General features: G+C 41.2%; 1 protein-coding gene across 4 annotated transcripts in view; it reads right to left on the bottom strand.

Annotated features, from left to right (window-relative positions):
- Nucleotides 1–3,035: 3,035 nt before the first annotated feature.
- Nucleotides 3,036–19,370, bottom strand: part of dusp8a (dual specificity phosphatase 8a) — a 47,491-nt gene continuing 31,156 nt past the window's right edge. For 3 of the 4 annotated variants that reach the window (XM_028035865.1, XM_028035874.1, XM_028035883.1), the window contains exons 4-7: nt 9,317–9,483; nt 9,069–9,228; nt 8,007–8,130; nt 3,036–7,703 (exon numbers count right to left, since the gene is read on the bottom strand). In XM_028035865.1, coding sequence (XP_027891666.1) covers nt 6,488–7,703; nt 8,007–8,130; nt 9,069–9,228; nt 9,317–9,483 — 1,667 coding nt within the window. In that variant the 3' untranslated portion in view covers nt 3,036–6,487. Of the gene's footprint in view, nt 7,704–8,006; nt 8,131–9,068; nt 9,229–9,316; nt 9,484–14,705; nt 15,504–19,370 lie in introns of those variants that run through there. The other variant, XM_028035892.1, reaches the window with a different exon arrangement.

Raw genomic sequence — 19,370 nt, 5'->3', positions numbered from 1 at the left:
TCATAGAGAATAGCTACCACCTGTAAACTCCCCCTAACTGTAGCCAGCAGTCCCAGATCCACATACTTTTGAAACGTGGCTTTATTTGGAGAGAGATGTTGTTTGATAGCACAAGAAGAAATTCCACCATGACTTCATAAAACCAAAACTGTCTTTGAAGTCAGGTTCCCTCTCAGAGCACAAAATGAGCTACCCACCCTGCTGGATCTGGATGGATTTATTTTTAACATTGAGGTATGCAACTGCATCCTCTTGGGGGAAAATACCTCCCTGTTTTTCTAACCCAAATAAAACCTCTACCTCATCCCATTCTCAGCTCATGGAGGTAAGTGCTCTTCAAATACATCACTTCATCGGCGAACGCCGCACCCTCAGGCTTTCGGCACCCACAGAAACACGCTGATAAGGCGGCAGGCGGAGTGAGGAGACATCTGGAAACTTATCTGATTGTGGCCCAATGTAGAACGAATGGAAGTACAAAAACACTAAACGGTGAATAAACTGGGAGAAACTGTGGTTTTCTACTTTTTTGTTGGTCATTTCTGCCACACATTGTGTTTTTATGAATCACATCAGATGGGCCAGTGTATCGGTGTTGTTAAAACCTTTGGGAACATTTCAGTATAATAATGTCCAAGTCAAATCCACCCCTATTATGTGAATAATAAGAATTTACATAGTGAGTTATAATATGATCTGAATTATATCCAATGGAAAATGGTTCCTTCTTAAAATCCACAACAAAAGTTAAAAACCAAGTTTTTTCCCCAAAGGAAAACAAACAAAAACGGCCATATTCCTATTAAATAAAAAAAACTTACCTAAACTTTCAGCAAGCTTGATCAAGGATGAATTTTTTTTAATTATTGCAAAATAATCACTGGAACTGAGGAAACACGTACCCCATCAAACAATGATGGGGTACGTGTTTCCTACGTGGGGGCACTCATAAAGTGCAAGTAAACTTAAACAGTACAGTTAGCTTCTTGTCTGTGTTAAAATGAATACAATGGAAACAATGGCCAATGGGAGTGGCTTAGGCAGTTGCAAGAAAACACTGGTATTATTAGCTCACCTGGACCTCCTTGGCAGCCTCTCACTGCCAGATGGAGCTGTTTCGCCAAACAGCTCCATTTAAAGCCTCAACAGGCAGAAGTCAGTTCAGTAAAGCGAAGGGAGACTTTCTGCAGAAGGCATTTGACCAATTTTCTTTTTCTAAGCTTTTACCAAGACAGTGCTTTTTAACACAAAACCCAATTGCTATGTTGTCCGTTTCTATGGTAACACAGTAACGGATGATGGGAGCAGAGAACTGAATTGCTCAGAACGGCCAAAAAAAAGCTAATCTTTAAAAGACAAAACAAAAAGCAGAAACAGGTAATGGCATGTGAGTCATCCCGCAGCCCCTCATGGTGAGGGTCGCACATTTATGACTGTGCCTCTTCCTGTGTTTTATCAAGTCCTGTTAGTGGTTTTCTTATCACTAGTTGTTTAATCTCCTCATAAATCCTAATATGGTTGCAGGAAGACATTTTCTAGTTCTGTACAGTTCTGTGCTGTATCTTTTACTCCGTCTTTGGCTATCTTTGTACACAAAACAACGCTAAAAGCCTTTCACATTTTAGAAACTTGGTTTGGAAAGCATGTCTTCTGAAAATTGTGGGAGTTTATACCTTAGTAATTCAGTAATTCAGCCCAAGTAATTCCTAGAACTAAGTGTTCTTAAAAGGGTCAGATTCAAAGTCTACAACCAAAATTAAATAAAATATTTTTCAGGGGTGTCCTGTTAGAAGCTGTAGGATCTATGTAGTTTACTGGCACTAACTCTGCTAATATCTGTTAATATTAACCTGTGAGAAAAATATCTTACATTTAGTGTAACAATGTTGTAGAGTAGTGTAAGAAATATGGTATTCAAGAATTGTAAATGGGTATAACCTACTCAAACATACTCAAACCTTCAAGGCAAAACAGTTCAGAGAATCGAGGGTTGGCTTGTTTAGCAGTAGCCTGTGAACCTAAAGCTAACGGCAGGCTAGCTGACCATATCTTTATCAAAAGTGGTGAGACATGGCAAATGCCTATGAAATTTCAATTGTTTTTGTTTTTATATTTTGGCAAAATAAATGAAATAATGAGGACAGAGTATCTAGTTTTAGGTACCAGTTTAAACAAGAGATCAGCTAATTTTTAACGTAACATTTTTTTAAACATAACCTGCTGTTAGTTCAACTTTGACCTATTTTCTCTCAGTTTTTGTTGCTTTTTATAGAACCTACATCTGCTCTGGTATTCTGTTTAGCCGTGACATCGTCCTGGAGGAGAACATCAGCTGAGATACTGCTGCCAACGACTTAATGTTCTCCTTCGGGAGAAAGATAAAATGGCCTTTGTTGAAGGTCTTACAAAAAAAGTAGTAGTTCCAAGTAAACTGTAAAAAGTGAATTTTGCAATTTTGAGGACTGCTTCAAGCACAATATGAAGATCAGTTTTTACTTCGCCTCAGTCAACTTCAAGTGATTTTATGTGGGGAAAACGTATCTTTTTATATGAATATATTTGTTCTGTTATTGAATACTGGGTTGTGTCTCCCCAATCAATATATCATGTTTTAATTAACATAATTTGATTTGAGATTATCTTAAACCCAGGATATTTCTGCTTTGTGAGAAATGATTTACGACGTAATAAGTACCGCAATATTTGTGTAAAATTACCATTTTGCACAAATGGTAAATTTGTGTAAAATTACAAATTTACCATTTGTGAATAAAACACAAAATAAAACCTAAAACACAAAATAAAACCTAAATTCTGAAACCTTTTGGAAAATACAAATAAAAATGACAATGTTGGAAAAAGAGAAATCATTAACTTTGTTGTGTGGTTTGAGTGGAGATTGTTCAACACAAAATCAATAACCATTTCCTAGGTTCCGGTTGCCTTACTGTGGTTTTTGCACTGTTCTGTTGTGTCACGTTCCATTGGGGTCCCATTTATGCAAACACACAAGAAAATGAAGCAGACAAGAGGTATGTATTTTGTCATGTCTGTATTTTTGTCTCATTTTCACAAAACATATACAGGGGAAGGAAAAGCCTTTCAATAGAACCTGAGGTATTTTTGCATCAAGCAGCCTAAGGTATCAGGATTTTATTTTAAAAACTTGTCTAAATTTATCAGTGTTCTTAGATGCGTTGCTATGTACAACAATAATAATAATAATAATAATAATAATAGTAATAATAATGTAGCAAAGGGGACAGCCTGCATCATTCTTGTTACATAGCATAAATAACAATTCTTAAAAATATGGGGAGTAAGGTGAAAAAAGGTTCTTCAGGAAACACATGACTTATCTGAACTTGTAGCTGTAGCAGCATAAGGTCAAAAGGTCAGAGATCGCCAGACAGTAAAGCTAATCCAGGGTCAAAAGAAAAATATCAAACACATTTTACATTACAAATAAATAACCTTCTCACACCAGGAGAGCTCATTTATTTCCCTTCCTTCTACCTCGAAATACGAAGAGCCCGATTTTTTTTATTTTTATGTTCATTGTGTTATGCTCTTGTGATCAAAGCTTTGGAAATTTAAAAATTATTGTAAAAACAGATAAAAAACAGAGAAAGAGAGAGAGGGTGCTTCATGGACATGCATTGTGCTGATGTACCAGCAGCTGTGTACCCTGTGTTGGGCTTGGCTCACCAAAAGATCCCCTGAGAATGAACGAAAGGGTGTGTGTAGGGATTCATGTGTGAATATACTGTAAGTGAGAGGGGCGTACAGTGTGCCATGAATGTATAGTTTCAGCTGTGAGCATCACTAGCTCAGAGAAGATCTGAAAACCGTGACAGCGTACTTCTGTTAGCATACACATTGATGCGAAAAACTATTGGCTCCTCGCACATTTTTTTCTGTTTCAGCATTTTTCCTCACACTTACATATTTTATAGTATCAAGAAACGTATAGCAAACAAAGACAACCAGAGTAAAACAGAAAAAGCAGGTTGCAATTTTGAATTTATCTGTTAAGGTGGAAAAATCTGCTTATGCTAACCTGGCCCAATCCGAAAACATAATTCTACTGTCAAATCAGGAGTCACTTGTCGTTACCAGTTAGACAGTCATGTACATTTTTGCAAGTCCAGCAAAGATCAATAAGGATCATTAACAACAGAAGAACCTCTAAAGCTCTACATGTCTCACTTGTCTTAGGTCAGATCATTGAGAAATAAGAAAGAGACTGGGAAAATTGGCATCCAGAGAAAGCTCTATGGTGAAAACTGATGACCATAAATATTACAGAGGCATATTCTTATACTTAGACTGAAGAGACAAAAGCAGAAAGGTATGCATCCCATCAAATATGGCAAAAACTACCGCAGTATTTATTTATTTTTTTGTTTTTAACCTACATTCAACATTATTGTGATAGAGCCGGGGTGTCAAACTCCAGTCCTCAAGGGCAGATGTCCTGCAGTTTTTAGCTGTGTCACAGGTACAAAACACTGGAATGAAATGGCTTAATTACCTCCTTCCTGTGTAGATCAGTTCTCCAGAGCCTTGCTAATGACCTAATTATTCTATTCAGGTGTGGTGCAGCAGAGGCACATCTAAAAGTTGCAGGGCAGTGGCCCCCCAGGACTGGAGTTTGACACCTGTGTGATAGAGTGATGGTCGGAGGCTGCTTTGCACGACTTGAGGTAATCAAGTCGTGCAAAATACACGCATAGAATTTTGTTCTATGCGAGAAAATCCTAAAGGATTGTCAAGGGTAGTCCAACCAGTTATTAGGATTTGGAAGAAATTCTTTTTTCTTTTTTTAAACATCCGGGTTTTTTTTTAACATAATAACTTGAATAACTTTTTCTGTTGTTAAAAAACTGGATTTTGTATTTACTCAGGTTATCTTTGCCAAATATAAACACTATTTTGATGACAGAAACACTTAAGTGTGAGGGGGAAAAAAGAGAAAGAAACAAAACAAATCAGTGAGGGACAAATACTTGTTCACAGCCATAGCTGTAAGACAGGCTCATTTGCTTCAACATATATAAGAGTATGGTCAAGGAGTTGTTAGGCTGCTCTTTTCTTATCTCCACACAGCTGAGTAAAACAGTCTTTTCAGTCATAATTGGGCCCTCAGTTGTGACAAACTCCTGAATTCACAATACAGAGGTCCGGTTAAAGAACTCATCAGTGGGACTTCTGTGCCTTTTCTTTTTATAAAACAGAAGCAAAAACTTGGCTTTTGGAATATCGTGTTGTCAGGATGTGAATGGTAATCACTCAGCAGAAAAGTGCATCTCAAAGTCATACATCACTCTCTCAAACAAAAGGAACAGCACATATTGCTTGCTTGAATTTTGTTGAATGTGTGTATTTGTAATGAGTGTGTGTTCATAAATACCATACATCAAATAATAATAACAATTCAACAGAAGAAAAAAAAAAGAATCCACAAAACATTATATTATTTCTCATTACCAGAATGAAGCAGTACAATAAATTAAAACTATAACTGAACAGAAGTTCATTAAAATTGCTATATATATTCATATTGTATATATATAGTATTTGTCTGTCTGTAGTCAGCCTTTCAGGTGCATGCTCTCTTCTGGCCATAGTGGCTCAGTGGGGAAAGGCCTGGGTGGATCCGGAAACCTCAGTCTTATCATGCTGTTAACATTTGAAACAAAAGGAGCCAAAGTCAGGATAAATGTACTGTGCTTTGGAGGGACACACTGTCCATTGTTACAAGTCTTTTCCTCAACAGAATACAGAGGATCCTTCGTTATTTGAATGCAGTACCGTCTTTATGTTAAGTCCGTTGGACCTCTCTGCTTTGTGCTGTGATAGTAGGAGGACACAGTAATATTAAGTCCACTACAGTTGGTGGTGTTCTTTTGCAGCATTTGGGGCGGGCCGGACCACAGGGGAAAGGTGGTGGTGGGCGGATGTAGCCGTGCAGGGTTCTCTGACACAGGGGTGGAAGTTCGGGACGAAACATGGGGCTAGGATCAAATCACAAGCTGTACACCCACTGAAGCCCACACTACATTTAACCACAGATAAACAGTACGAGTCTGAACATCAGGGAATTTTGTATGATCAAGATGCAATGTGATGCTTACTTGGGGTGATATCTTTTAACCTGTGACAGAAATAAAAAATTGCAGTACCAACAGCCACAACTTTAACTCCCCTTCCCCCAGGATTTCCTCCAATTTCTAAGAGTTCAGAATAAGTATGACTACCTAAAACATCACATCTGAGGCTCTGTCAGTCCAGGTTTGCAAACTGTTCACATTAACTCTCAGCTTGTATCTGCCCTTCCCTCAATTGGAGTCTTTAACACTGTCTGTGGAGGGGAGCACAAAAAAAAACCTTCATTGTCTCCACCTCATTTTTCTTCTTCTGGCACTCCCTTAAAACAGGTCCATTTTTGCCCCCACGGGATAGCATTCACCAGGTCCATTATCTGTCAGGACACTTCAATGATCTCCATGCTTCCGGAGAAGCTTGACTGCTTCCCGATTTTCCCCAGTTCTTCCCTGGACCTTGTCTCGGAGATGCCCTCCTCGAACTCCATCTGACAGCTGCGGCGCTTGAACTGTTTTTCTGATGCAGGAACACTGTTACTCGAGCTGGCGGACGTGGAATCCCAGTGGTCCCTCTGTGTCTGAGACCCTGAGGGCTTCTCCCTCTGGGATTTGTCCCGTAACCTGGCGCCTTCGCTACATCCAAACGCCACGTATGCTGAACTGCTACCAAACCGCACCGATGACTCCGCTCTCCTTCCATCTCCTCCTCCCAGCTCCATTTCTCCCTGACCACCTTCGTCTGCTCCAAAATGCCAGGGAGCGTCCGTGGTTGGGGTGACTGGAGTGACAGGAGTTGTAGCCTGGACAGTGTCTCTGTGTTTGGTCCACATAGCCCCAGAACCCAAAGATGGCAGGGAGGGTAGCGAGAGGAGCGGGGAACCCCTCAGGTTTTCTTCCAGGCTGGGGCTCTTGTGGTCCAGCGACAAGCTGAGGGATTGGGGAGGATGATGCAGATGGGAGTGGACTGGAGAATTACCACAGCTGTGCTTAGTTTTTCTTCTGGTTCTGGATGAGGATGTGCCAGATCGATAGACTCCTTCACTTCCACCCAAACCCCCAATGCTACCCCCGCTGCTTGGTGAGGGGAATGGTGAATCGAAAGAGCCGGGGCTGTCGAGGACGGGCGACTGGGAGCAGACACCATTGGAGGTGCCGGTTCCAGGGCTGTCGAGCTTGCACAGTTTGGGGATGTCTTCAGAATGAGTGGGTGCCATGCTGGGGCAATGCGGACTGCTAGGAGAGTAGACAGATTTAATGTCCAGAGAGAAAGAGCGTTTGAGACGGTTAGTGTCCATAATCCTCTCTGCCGAGAGGTGCAGGCCGTTAAAGCCCTGCTGGAGGGAAGTGGGAGATGGTAACTTGGGTTCAGTCTTGGTGTGAGGATCTGCCACCGATGAGTCACAGCTGGTGTGGTGACCGTTGATCTCAAAACCAGCAGAGACCCCATCAACCTCAGAGCTTTGTTTGGAGTTGTTTTCAGACTTCTTGTCATCTGTAGTTAAAGCTTGTAGTAATCGCAGGCCCTTCTCAAACTCCAGCAACTGACCCAGGAAGTTAAAGTTTGGGGATATGGACGGCCTCCTGTCCTTTACAAACCTGTCAGAAAGAAAAAGAGTTGAAAAGATTAGTTGTTTGAAAACTATTTGAAGGCAAAGTACGGCAATAAATCCTGTGTAAAGTTATATGAGGTCTGAGAGGGGCCACTATTATACTGATGCACAATATGCAATAAATGCTTTGTCCTTTAAGGCCAAAACAAACTCTGTTGCACAAACTGCAACCTGGCAACCGCTTTAACAATTTCATTTCATAATGAAAATGGGATTTCTTCTTCTTTCATCCTTTCAAAAAAGATGACACCCTAGCTTAACTGGAGGTGAGTGGGAGGGGCAAACATACCTGTAGGCATCATCTGATGACAAGCCCATTGTCTTCATGATGTATGCAATGGCGATGGTGGCTGATCTTGAAATTCCAGCTAGGCAGTGCACAATCACTCTGCAGTTTGACACCTTAGCTTTGTCTGTTGAGAGAAAAACGATCAGATTGTAACTAAAAAATAGAAATACTCACAAATACAATACTGTCAACCCTTGAAATGTCTATTCTTTGACAAAGGATTTTTGTGAAAACTGTTAGAAAGCTGTAGTGCCTCTTGTGGTTCCTGTTCAGAGGACAATAACTTTCAAAAGACAAACAAGGAGGCCGACATCTTAGGACTAACATTTTGAAACATTCTGTACTTAGGGACAAAACAAAAAAGTTACATCAGATCTTGAAATATGAAATAATATGATATTATTTCTTGTCAATGTAAAGTCTACCTATCAGAATGCTATCCAACTTGTTAGCATGACACTATCTACACCGTATGAAGGTGGCTGCTTTAAACTTGGCACCATCTGTTTATGTTTGAAATTTTGAAGTACTAAAGGAAGTACTTCTTGGGATGTTCCTCAGCTGTTTTGACAGTCGGCTAATAAAGGCTTTGAGCTGGCCAACAACACTCTGTTACATAAGCATTGCAAAAGCCTTCTCCACTTTTAAATCAGCATAGTGACAGCATTTTGGGGACCCAGTAGGATAAGATGACAAAATCCAAGACATTTGTAAGCTCTGCAAACTGGCTAATGTTTAGCCTTTAAAGATTCAGTTAGAATCTGTCAAAGTCGGCTTATTAAATAGCCATTTCAGCATTTATAATAAGTATTGGCTGTATTTTATAATCTTTAGTTCAAATTCTAGATGTATGAAAATTAGCATTTTCACTGTTTTTGGCATTAAGACCTAATTAGAATTGGATGTTATACTCTAAATGAATGTTTAACCTGAAAATGTACAGAATTTCTTTTTTTTTTGAGTATCACAGCATTTAACAGGAGTCCACCTCCATGGTTTACAATTGCGTTTCTAATCTCTACCTTGAGTTTAAACTTGCTTAAATGTACTGAGGTCTCCTACCTATAAACTCATTTGTTTTGTCCAGCCAGGGCAGCAGTTTTTCGCAGTAATTGTCGTTCACTGGGATGCGCATGAAATGGCTCTCACTGATGAAGTCCGGTTTGGGACAGGTGTTGCTGGCATTCAGGACATAAGTGATGCCATTCTGAGACATCAAATCCTAAAGGGATTGGCAAAAACAGGTTTGGGGTTATGCATGGTAGATTACGCTGCCAGTCTTATCCTCAAAATTGGTGATTCAATCTCACCTTGTTGAGAACGTCTTTCTGTGAACCCAGGTAGAGGTGTGGCAGGATGCGAGTTGGTCCTACATTTGCCACAGGTAAACAGGGCTGGGACAAGCTCATTGGGAGTGCAGTGGCAGGCTTCCCCTCGCACAGGCCGGGGAAACAGGAGGAAAAAGCTGCGAAACCTCCTGCAGAGACAGAAGGCAAAAACCAGTTAGGTGCACTAATGATTTTCCACTGAACAACCGCATACCACAGTGGAAACTCCATTTTTGTCACCATTAGCGCCGTGGACACACGTTCAATAGACACTTGGAGGCTGAATCTGGGCTACAATGTCTGGGTCCTGCTTAGTGAAACAGAAGCGAAAGAAAGGAGGCTCTCTGTGCTTCTGTGTGCAAGTTGGGTTAACTGCTGGGTGGCCAGGAATGCACGTCTGGCCCTTTAAGAGGCAGGCGGCTCCACTTTTGGCATATGTGTATGTGTGTGGCTCTGTTTCCTGCATGAGCTCATGTCCTGTAGCAGTGCATTGCGTCAGGCTGAGGGAATGAGAGAGGCCACAGGTGCAGGGCCAGGACAGAGGCCCAGAAACATCCCACTGACACCCACACACACACCCCTACACGCACACACACGCCCGCACACCCCCCCACACATGTTAGCACATGGAGATCACGATCTGGTTTTCAACATATGCTCAAAATTCACTCCCACTTGCTTTAATAGTTATTCCACCTAATGCACGCACGCACGCACGCATGCATGCACACATATCCCCATAATAATCATAATTACTCTGCAGCAGTGTGGTTGTATAACTACAGGGTAGGAAACAGGGTGAGGGCTTAGTGGAGTGTGTGTTGAGGAGTGGGTGCAGAGTGCGGAAAAGGAAAACGGAGAGCTTCAAGGAAAACTTTGAGCCCCAGAGAAGGAGATTAGAACCTAATCTACGTTCAGCCCTGCCTGACCCAATCTGGGAGGTAGAGCGAGCGCTAAACACATGCACACAAATGATCACAGAGTGAGCGTGAATGAGACATGACATCACTGCTCAGAAGAAGCACACATAACTCTGTCCAAGCAGATCTGATTGTAAGCCAGATGTAGAGATATCAAGGCCAATGCAATCTCCAAAGAAAGTATGAAATGTCCTTCAACATCAATAATAAATATTCACATTAGGACTGCGTGAAACAATCATGACCCAGTGCTGCTCAGGGTGCACTGTGCCTTTAAGAGGAAAGTGAAGAAGGGCTGTCTGTTTCCAGCTATTAATGGCAACCGGCAGAGCGATGACATCAGTGCTTTCCTCGGCAGAGGGGGTGGAGCGCAGAGATGGATGGATGCAGAAAGAATGATCAGATAACGATTTAGGTGGAAAAAGTTAATGTAAACTCTGAGGGAGGCCTGTCATGCTAGAACAAGCCTATATTTGTTGAGATATTTGCCTCAGGCCTCCCTGTAGCAGAGTGCCTCCCTCTAATTGATAAAACAGAAAGAGGAAATGCTTTTTGAAGGGCTCCTTCCTGGTTTACCTTTTCCCAGAGAACCTCTGACACAGAACATATATACATAGAGAAATAAATAGAATCTAATGTAGAGGTTTGAGGAAATGCTACTTTCCTGCAGGCCGATAAATCAACAGGAAAAAAAACGCCTTACGTCAGACAGCAACCATTTCCCTCTGTGTGTCCAGACATTGTTAGAGAATTGTTAGAAGATTCGTGGACAGGATGTTCCACATAGTGAGTGGATGAGGAGAAAGTGTGTGTGTGCATTTGCACTCTTTGATCTGGATAAATAATTACTGCAGCGGACCAAGATGTGTTAAATTAACATTAAAGAGCAGAGCGTGCTACTGAGGGAGTGAGTAAGGGGTTACTGGCATGAAGGAAGATTGGAGTCAGAGATAAGGAGCCAGAATGGGTCCGCTCGGCTGCTTTTTTAGGAGCGATTACATTACAGCGGGATTACGTCAACTACAAAACACCTTCCTGTGGTCAAAGATTTACACTGCTGCCACTAATGGACGTTAGTCACAGAGGAGATAGGCACTTCGTCACCTGAACTGACTCTACTTAAGGCTGCCATGACGATGAAGGAGGGCAGAGATGTTGATGACAGCTGGCTTAACTTGTCCTTCTGACTGTTGCCAGGATGAAAAAAAATAACACAAAAAAGGACATGATGATACCCAAAAGGTCCAGAGAGATGGCTAAACAGTCCCCACATGTGAATGATGTGTTCAGTCCAATCCAAACAAACAGTACACTCACAATGAAGTCATAGAAAAAACCCTGTCCATGGGGATGACATCAAAAGTCAAACAGAGAGAGATGAGTTCACCCGTAATGCAGCGTGATACTGAGGAAAACTGACATCTTGCTGCACTGAACTCAGCAACACGCTGAGAGGCAAAAATAAATCAACGGCACATTTAGAAAACGAAGACAAGTGTTCTCTGTTCGAGAAGAAAAAGTTGTCACGCTGGAGTCATGAAAATGTACCCTGGACAGGATGTGACTAACCAAGTTCTAAACACACACTGTTTAAAAAGAAAAAAAGAAAAAGTAAGAAATGTTCTGGCAAGAAGGAAAACACACAACCAGGAAAGAGGGCACTGTGTCACCATCGGCATCCTTTTTCCGTTCCTCTCTGCCCACTTCATCATTTATGCAACTGATTATTTAACGTTCTTCCTCTGTTGGAGCCAAGAACCCAGGGCTTCTTTGTTTGTTCCTCGTCACTTCTGTGAAATTATCTTTCTAATAAACACTTACTCTTCAGTTCTACCCCCGACACCCAGGACAAGAGACAATAAATATTGGCATGACTGTAAATGTAAAAAAAAAAAGAAGTAAATCATCTATTTCTTAGGCCTCATTGCTATGTCTTAGTTTTAAAGACTTTAAAACAATGTCAATTTAGCTATAAAGTTAAATTGACATGAAACTAGAGAACAATTATCTCATTATTTATTAACATGCTAAAAAAAATCTAATGAGACTGTTCTCTGTATGTGATTAGATAATCAATACACACTGTTGTTAAATCAAGAAACTGGGTATTGATTAGTATAGTACATCTTTTTTCAGGTTGATCAGGTCACACTGGTGACACACTGGTGACTGGTCGAATGGAAACTCAAAAAACACATCTTTCTCTGGTGCTGGTGCTATTCTGTGTTCAGTTTTTACTGTGGGTAGAAGACTAAAACCTAGATATTAGTGTTAAGTGTTCACAAATAAAGTCAGAAGAAATAAAAGGAAGCTGTAAAAAAGTTTCTAAAAGGAAAGTATATTTTCTACCACATTAAAAGAGATCTATGTGACTCGTTCATCCTGTGTGACAGCGAGAGAGAGCAACACTTCAGCGGATAGCGGGAAGGCTGCATAGCTTGTCAGAGTTAGGGTAAGGGTCAGCAATTTCAAGGTAATTCATGCAGACTGCTGTTTTTGGTTACACTAGCTGTTGTCACTATATAAATCCCTAAAATAAGAAGCTATAGAAGGCTAAAATATTTACGCTGTAAGCATTTTGTCTTCTTTCAAAATAGCAACGCCGTGTATACAGCAACTGCTTCCTCATATTTCTTTTACCACTCCTCCTAATATACATTATTATTTACAGCTACAAGGCAGGAAGGCTAGAAAAAATATGTTGAAAAATGTACATACATCTTTTTCTGCTATAGATCTTCTGACGTTAGATCTGAGCTAAAATTGCATTTGCAGGTCATAAAAATAAAATGTTGTTCACTTCATCACTGATGCAGTGAAGTAAACTCTGTTGATAATGAGTTCCTTTTATTTTTAGATCAGGATTTATTTTTGCAAGAGCTCTGAACAACTAAAGCAGCAAGGGATAGAGTTAGAATCAAAAAGGGCTTCAATTCATTTATTCAAAACCTTTTGTTGCAAATGTCATTTATTTTTAATGGGATTTCCACTGTTACATCACTGACTGCCCTGTCAATACAATCTGCTCTTAGCTTTTGTGTAGGTTTCACTTAGTTTTTTTTTTTACCTTGTCTTTTAATGGGGAAAATGAGCTCCATACACACACGCACGCACACACACCCCAACAGCCCGGGGGGCATTGATTTGGGCGAATGACCACCCTGCACCCCTCTGTTGCTTTTCCCCTGTGGTTCATATGAGGGGAGACATTACGCCATTCCTCTGTGGCCCTCCAGCTGTCCCCTCCACTATGAGGGGACATTAGCATTTCAATGTAACCCCCCCTCCCTCCCGCTCAGCCTCCCAACATGACATCATTGCACACATGTCCCTCTCAGCTTCACAAAGGCTTTACTGCAGCCAGAAAAGAAGCAGGAGTGTGTGTGTGTTTTTGGTCAGAAATAGGCCAACAGACAGAATACTGATGAACTAAGAGGGTGAGATCATCGCCTGTCATGCATGGTGTCAGCTTTATGATTATCACGTCGCCACACCTGCTGACGGTTAAACTTTTTATTGTTCCTCTATCTGGCTGTGCAGATAGCGAGGACGTGTCACTTTGATCACCTGCTGTTTCAGCAGCGCCGTGTTATTGCATTATAGGCCCATAAACTCTCCCATAATTTAGTCTGCATGCTCAAGCCAGTTCTCACAGAGACGTGCCAACATGCTTCTGTACCTGTGACACACAGGGCTATTTTCATCTGATGATGGCAAAGGTGTGATTTCTTTTTTATGCTGGGTGGTGAAGGATGTGCTATAGCAGAACAGTGGCAAGTGTAAGAACAATCTGCATCAGACCATTTCTAAAAGACGTTATAGTGCAATGTGCGGGATTCTTTGTTGAAGGCTTTTCCCTCAGAAGCCTTGCTCTGCATTGCCTCATTGCTCTGTGTGAAAATGTGTTATGCTAAACACCTGCAGTGCACTCTGCACATATCGATAACATAATCTCCCTGAAACGCCATCCTGCAGAAAGAGAGACTGCAAACAGGAAACAGCAAAGCAGAAGGTTGAGAAAGACCCAAACACCTCGGAGACCACAGTGTGAGAGTTAGTGACCACTATGTCATACTGCGGGTCATGGCTCTCAGTCTCCCCCCTCTCAGTCTTTTTTCCTACTGCTTCTCCTTTCCTTCCCCTTCTATGCTTCTCATCTTCATGATTCCATCCACTTCTTCTTCCTATTCTGTGTCTCTAAACAGACAGTGAGGACACATTGGTTCCTGCACGGATCTAGCTTAGATCCTTTAAATTCACATCACATCTATCTTTAAGTTGCAGCATTCATCAGAATACCTGAAAGGTGCATCTCTCATGAAGCTCAACTCATTTTATGCACTCATGCATACACACAGGCCTTCATCCTGTACATGTAGCTGTTCCTTATTTCTTGTACACACACACACACACATCTACTGCAGCTGTTAATGCTCCACGTGGATACACACCTCGAAGCTCTCTCCCCTGCTTCATCCGGCGAACCCTGATCTTCAGCCTCATGTCTGATTCCTGAAGCTCTGGCCAAAAGCAGTCCTCTGCTGGGGCAATCACAACATCCAAAGGCATTCCCCCCAGTACAAAGTCTTTCTTAAACGCACACACAGATAGAAATGTCCAGGTGTCCCCCTCCGTTGGAGACAAAAAGAGTCCTTGCCAACAAACAAATGAAAAATACTGGGGAAAAAAACAGAAGTGCTTTGTCAGGATGAGTTTATAAATCAAAAGTTCAGAAAACTCCGCTCTGGTTAAATAATTGCGCCAGTCTCCACTGAGTGACTTTCAAAGACAATGAAAAATAGTCCAAAGTGGCCTGTGGAGACGCTCGTCAAGTCAACATATGGCCAAAAATTCTGATGCCCGGACCACAAAAATTCCTAGAATGCTCCTGCCTCAATAAAAGGCAATTCTCTGGTCTTGTGAGGATTATTTGCCTCTATGAGAGCGAGAAGAAAAAAAAAAGAAAAAAACAAAATGTAACGCCTGTATGTAAACGCCAGCTGTGAGCCGCCTGCAGCTGGTTCCACAGAGCGGCTGTGTGTTCCTCTGAGCGCTCTCTGTCTGAGCGTCTACAGCCAGAAGAGCAGCCTGCTATTGTTGTGCCGCTCCAACTCCCCCCGTCTCTCATTCGCTCCGTCAATGCTTTCCACTCCTCCCTCTGCCTTCCTCCTCCTATGACTCTCTCTGTGAGGAAGATGACGGAGCTGCACTCTCTCTTCTTCGAGCTCTGGGGTTGAATGAGCTCACTTGCCGTGAGCTCAGACTCCAACCAAACCTCTGTCCCTCCCCGCTCGCACCCTCTCCTCCTCCTCCCTCGCTCGTGGAGCCAGCGCTCCGTCATAGCTAATATCTAAGGCATGTAACCACATTCCTTACTCAGCCAGCAAATATGCGGCCAACTCAGGGGCCTAGTTATGGAGCTGGTCTCTGTCGGGGCGGGATGGAGGATGAGATGAAGATATTAAGATGTAATAAGACACGCGAAGCTGCAATGCTTCCTAACATCTCGGTGGCCAATTCCAAAGAAAATAGGACAGCGACTGGCTGAAGTTTGTCATTTTGTATTTTTTAAGACTATTATTTAATTGGAAAGAAAATCTAAAAGATGCTTGTCTGTTACTGTAGAAAAGAATAAGTAGGTTGACTTGAGTAAACTTACTGTAGCTTAGCAGTAAATGACATGTTTAAAGTTTGATTTAAGACCACCTTAGTTTGTTGATATCTGATCTTTCTCTAAAGATGATGTAATTTGTTTGACTTCACAAACGCTTCCTGTTCTGGTTTGTGTTTAACGTTCCAGCGGACACTCTGTTCTCATCCTTTTGACTTCACGGCTGAGAGCAGAGGACAGTAAAGGTAAGTACAGTCGACATGAAGCAAAACATCATGGAACAGAAGAGGCGATGAGAAGAGCAGACAGGTCAAAGCCTCCTCTACTTTACCAAGGAATCATAGAAACAGGCAAAATGTCTCATAGTGGGGAAAAGGAGTTAAGATTAAACTAAGCAACTAGTGGGAATGGATCACAGGATCTTGGAAAATAAATAAATAAGATTATATTTTATTTCCAGTTTGAGCGCAGCATGCATTTTTACTCTCTTTTACAGGTCTCTTTTTTTCCTTTTTTGCATTTTCTTCTCGGTTGAATAGCCCCAGCTTTGTCAGACTGATTCAAGTCTTGCCACAAATCTTCAATTGGATTTAGGTTAGGACTTTATGTACCTTATACATTCTAACACAAGAACGCACTCATCTAAAGCATGGTGTTAGAGCCACTGCTGTATGTCTAAGGTTTCTGTCCTGGTGGAAGGAGATTCTTTGCACCAGACATCAATCTATACAGTAATTATGAGCAACTTCTCTCTATCAGCTGAAGAAAAGCATTCCACATTATGATACTGTTGCATGTGTACATCTTTGTTGTTTTGCTCTTCTTGCCATACTCCTTCCACCTTTGACTGATGGATTGGACGGTTTTAGCTCTGAGAGATGTTCAAAGCTAACCCTGCTTTTATTTTTTCTCCCAGCTCTGTCTTATCTGCTGTGTTCTTTGGTCTTAATGTTCTCAATCAAACATCTGGGTATCAGTGGATTTCATTTTGCAATATCAAAGTAAGAGGGACTGAAAACCAGTGACGTGCGGTCAGGGGAGGCAGGTGAGGCAGTGCCTCACCAGCCATCATGGAAAGAAAGAAAATATATAATCATAAAGTAATTTAAATTGTTATATTCATCCGGTGGTTTGTACTAAAAAATATTTATTTTTCATGTAGCTTCACCAATTTCGATTTTTATTTGTTCAAAATCGCTGAATTTTCTTATTTTCCCATTCAAATGCTTGGAAGCGATGCCGGTGAGGCAGCAGCGAGCTCTGCCTCACCTTGGATTGCGCAACCCCTGGCTCTGCGCTGGCTGCTAAGCGGAGAGAGCATGTTGCTGTACGGCGTCAATAAAATGGTTTAAACAAATTTAATATGTGAACTTATTTCCAATAATTTAGCTTATGTATATAATGTACAGTGCTTTTTGTCACCAACTGTGTTTGTGTAACGTGTTTCGTGTAATGAGCGATTATAAACGGCAGAGAACAGGTTCGAGGTGAGGCAGGCAGTTCTCTTGCCTCATGGCAGGGGGCGCTCAAGATCCCAGACGTTCGTCTTGTTCACTCCTCAACTGCCGAGTAAGTGACAGCGAGCTAGGCTAAACGATTCGGGAAGCAAGTCAAGTGCAGCGATAGATTATAATAGAGATAGTGATTTTTTTTCCTCTCGCTTATCCCGACTTTCGACATGGATGACTACATTACAACACTAAAAAAGTTTTCTCAAGTGGACTTTCAATCGAAGCAGGAGATAATAACCTTTATAAGTAAAGGTAAGACAGTAATAACATTTATTTTGTTTTGTTTTTTAAGGAAATGTGTGTTTTGTGAGCTACAGTTTGTATGTGTAAGGATGCAGAAGTGAAACATAACCTGTAAACTGCTGTCAATCTATGCATCTATTTGCAAATCTGATTCTGATGACGTCAGTGCCTCACCAGCTATGAACCTCACCGCACGTCACTGCTGAAAACAAATAGACTCTAGAAATAATTGGGAAGATTCTTGATAATTTATATTTTGTGTTGGTCTGGCGCATAAAATCCTAACGACACACTTTTGTAGTTTGTAGTTTTGATGTGACAAAATGGGAATATGTTCAATCTACCTGAATACTTGAGGTCTATCTATCATCAATTTCTTAAAAAGTGATCACAAATATCTAATAATAATAATAATGATAATTTCCCATTATAAATAGTCAAATACTCTTCCAATCATTCAGTTAAGTTCAGTAAATTCAATAATTTGTCCCTCACAAAAAGGCAATCAAGCTCATGCAAGATGTGAAGTGAGTTGGGGGAGGTATTGGAGGGTGACGGGGGCTTAAGCTGCACACCGAGTGACCTCATCTCATCGCTGTGAACCCCTGAATGATCATATATGGGTGAGAACACAGTCTTACGTCAACCTCTGTTTAACAGCTGGGGAGGGAGAAAGAGGAAATAGGTCACTTTGCTGATGATGAGCTTTGTGAAAAATGCAGAGTGTCAGAGACTTCCACGCACACTTTGTCCATCTGCGAATGCCTGGGGGATGACTGGCACAGCGCAGTGGTCAACCAGGGTCGTTACACTGCAATCACAGTGGACGGTCTTCTCAGTTTGATTCCACACATGCCCCCAGGTGATAAAGCAGCTTTCTCCACAACAGTGGAAGCTAACAACAACAACAACAACACAAAACAGTCTCCGGATCTGGTTTTAATGCTCCGAGATATTTGAGTTCGTCTTCAGATCCCAGTGGGGTAACAAGGCTCAGAATAGTAGGTGTGTTAATTAGAGGATTGCAGACGAGATGCTATAAATGACAGCCAGGCTTCTTTTTTTTAAAACTTTTTTATTTACTGCACATGTGTCCAAAGCTGCAACAAAAATAGGTGTGCTGGACACCCCCTCCTCTCAGGCTCCCTCTGAGATTTACAGCTTGCTTCTATGCTGTGGGGTTTGTTACTGGGACGACGCACAGTTTACGTCCACATACACATACAGAGAACAGCCAAAACAGACATGGATAGCAATGGAGAGGAGTGTGAGACGGAAGCATGAGATACAAAGTGAGATGGTTTGTGAAAGCTATAGGGGGTCTTGAAACCAGAAAAGGTGTCTGAAATTATTTTATAGAGGAAAATTAGCAAGACTGCTTGGCTGACTGAAAAAAAATTTAAAAGAGAGGAACAAATTTCAGAAATTATTAAGTTAGTTGTTGGTTAAGAGTTAATCCTCCTTCATATTATTAAATACATCATTACATTTTATTGAGATCACGTCATTTTAGAGCCACAATTTGTTCTTTTAGGTTCACATGAAATCCATTTAATTCATTTTTAACTCATGCTTTTCTATATAAATTAAGTGATTTAATTATTTCATTGTGAACCATATTGTTAAATCCGAAACAATTAAATCCATAAAGAAAAAAAAAAAACAACTTTGGAGGAAAAACATGTTCTCTGCAAAAACCAAACTGGGTTTCCTCAAAGTGATGACATTTATCCATCATTTTTCTATATAGC

Source organism: Xiphophorus couchianus, chromosome 2, assembly GCF_001444195.1.
Source record: "Xiphophorus couchianus chromosome 2, X_couchianus-1.0, whole genome shotgun sequence".
NCBI lineage: Eukaryota > Metazoa > Chordata > Actinopteri > Cyprinodontiformes > Poeciliidae > Xiphophorus > Xiphophorus couchianus.
This window is presented reverse-complemented; position numbering and strand designations above follow the sequence as displayed.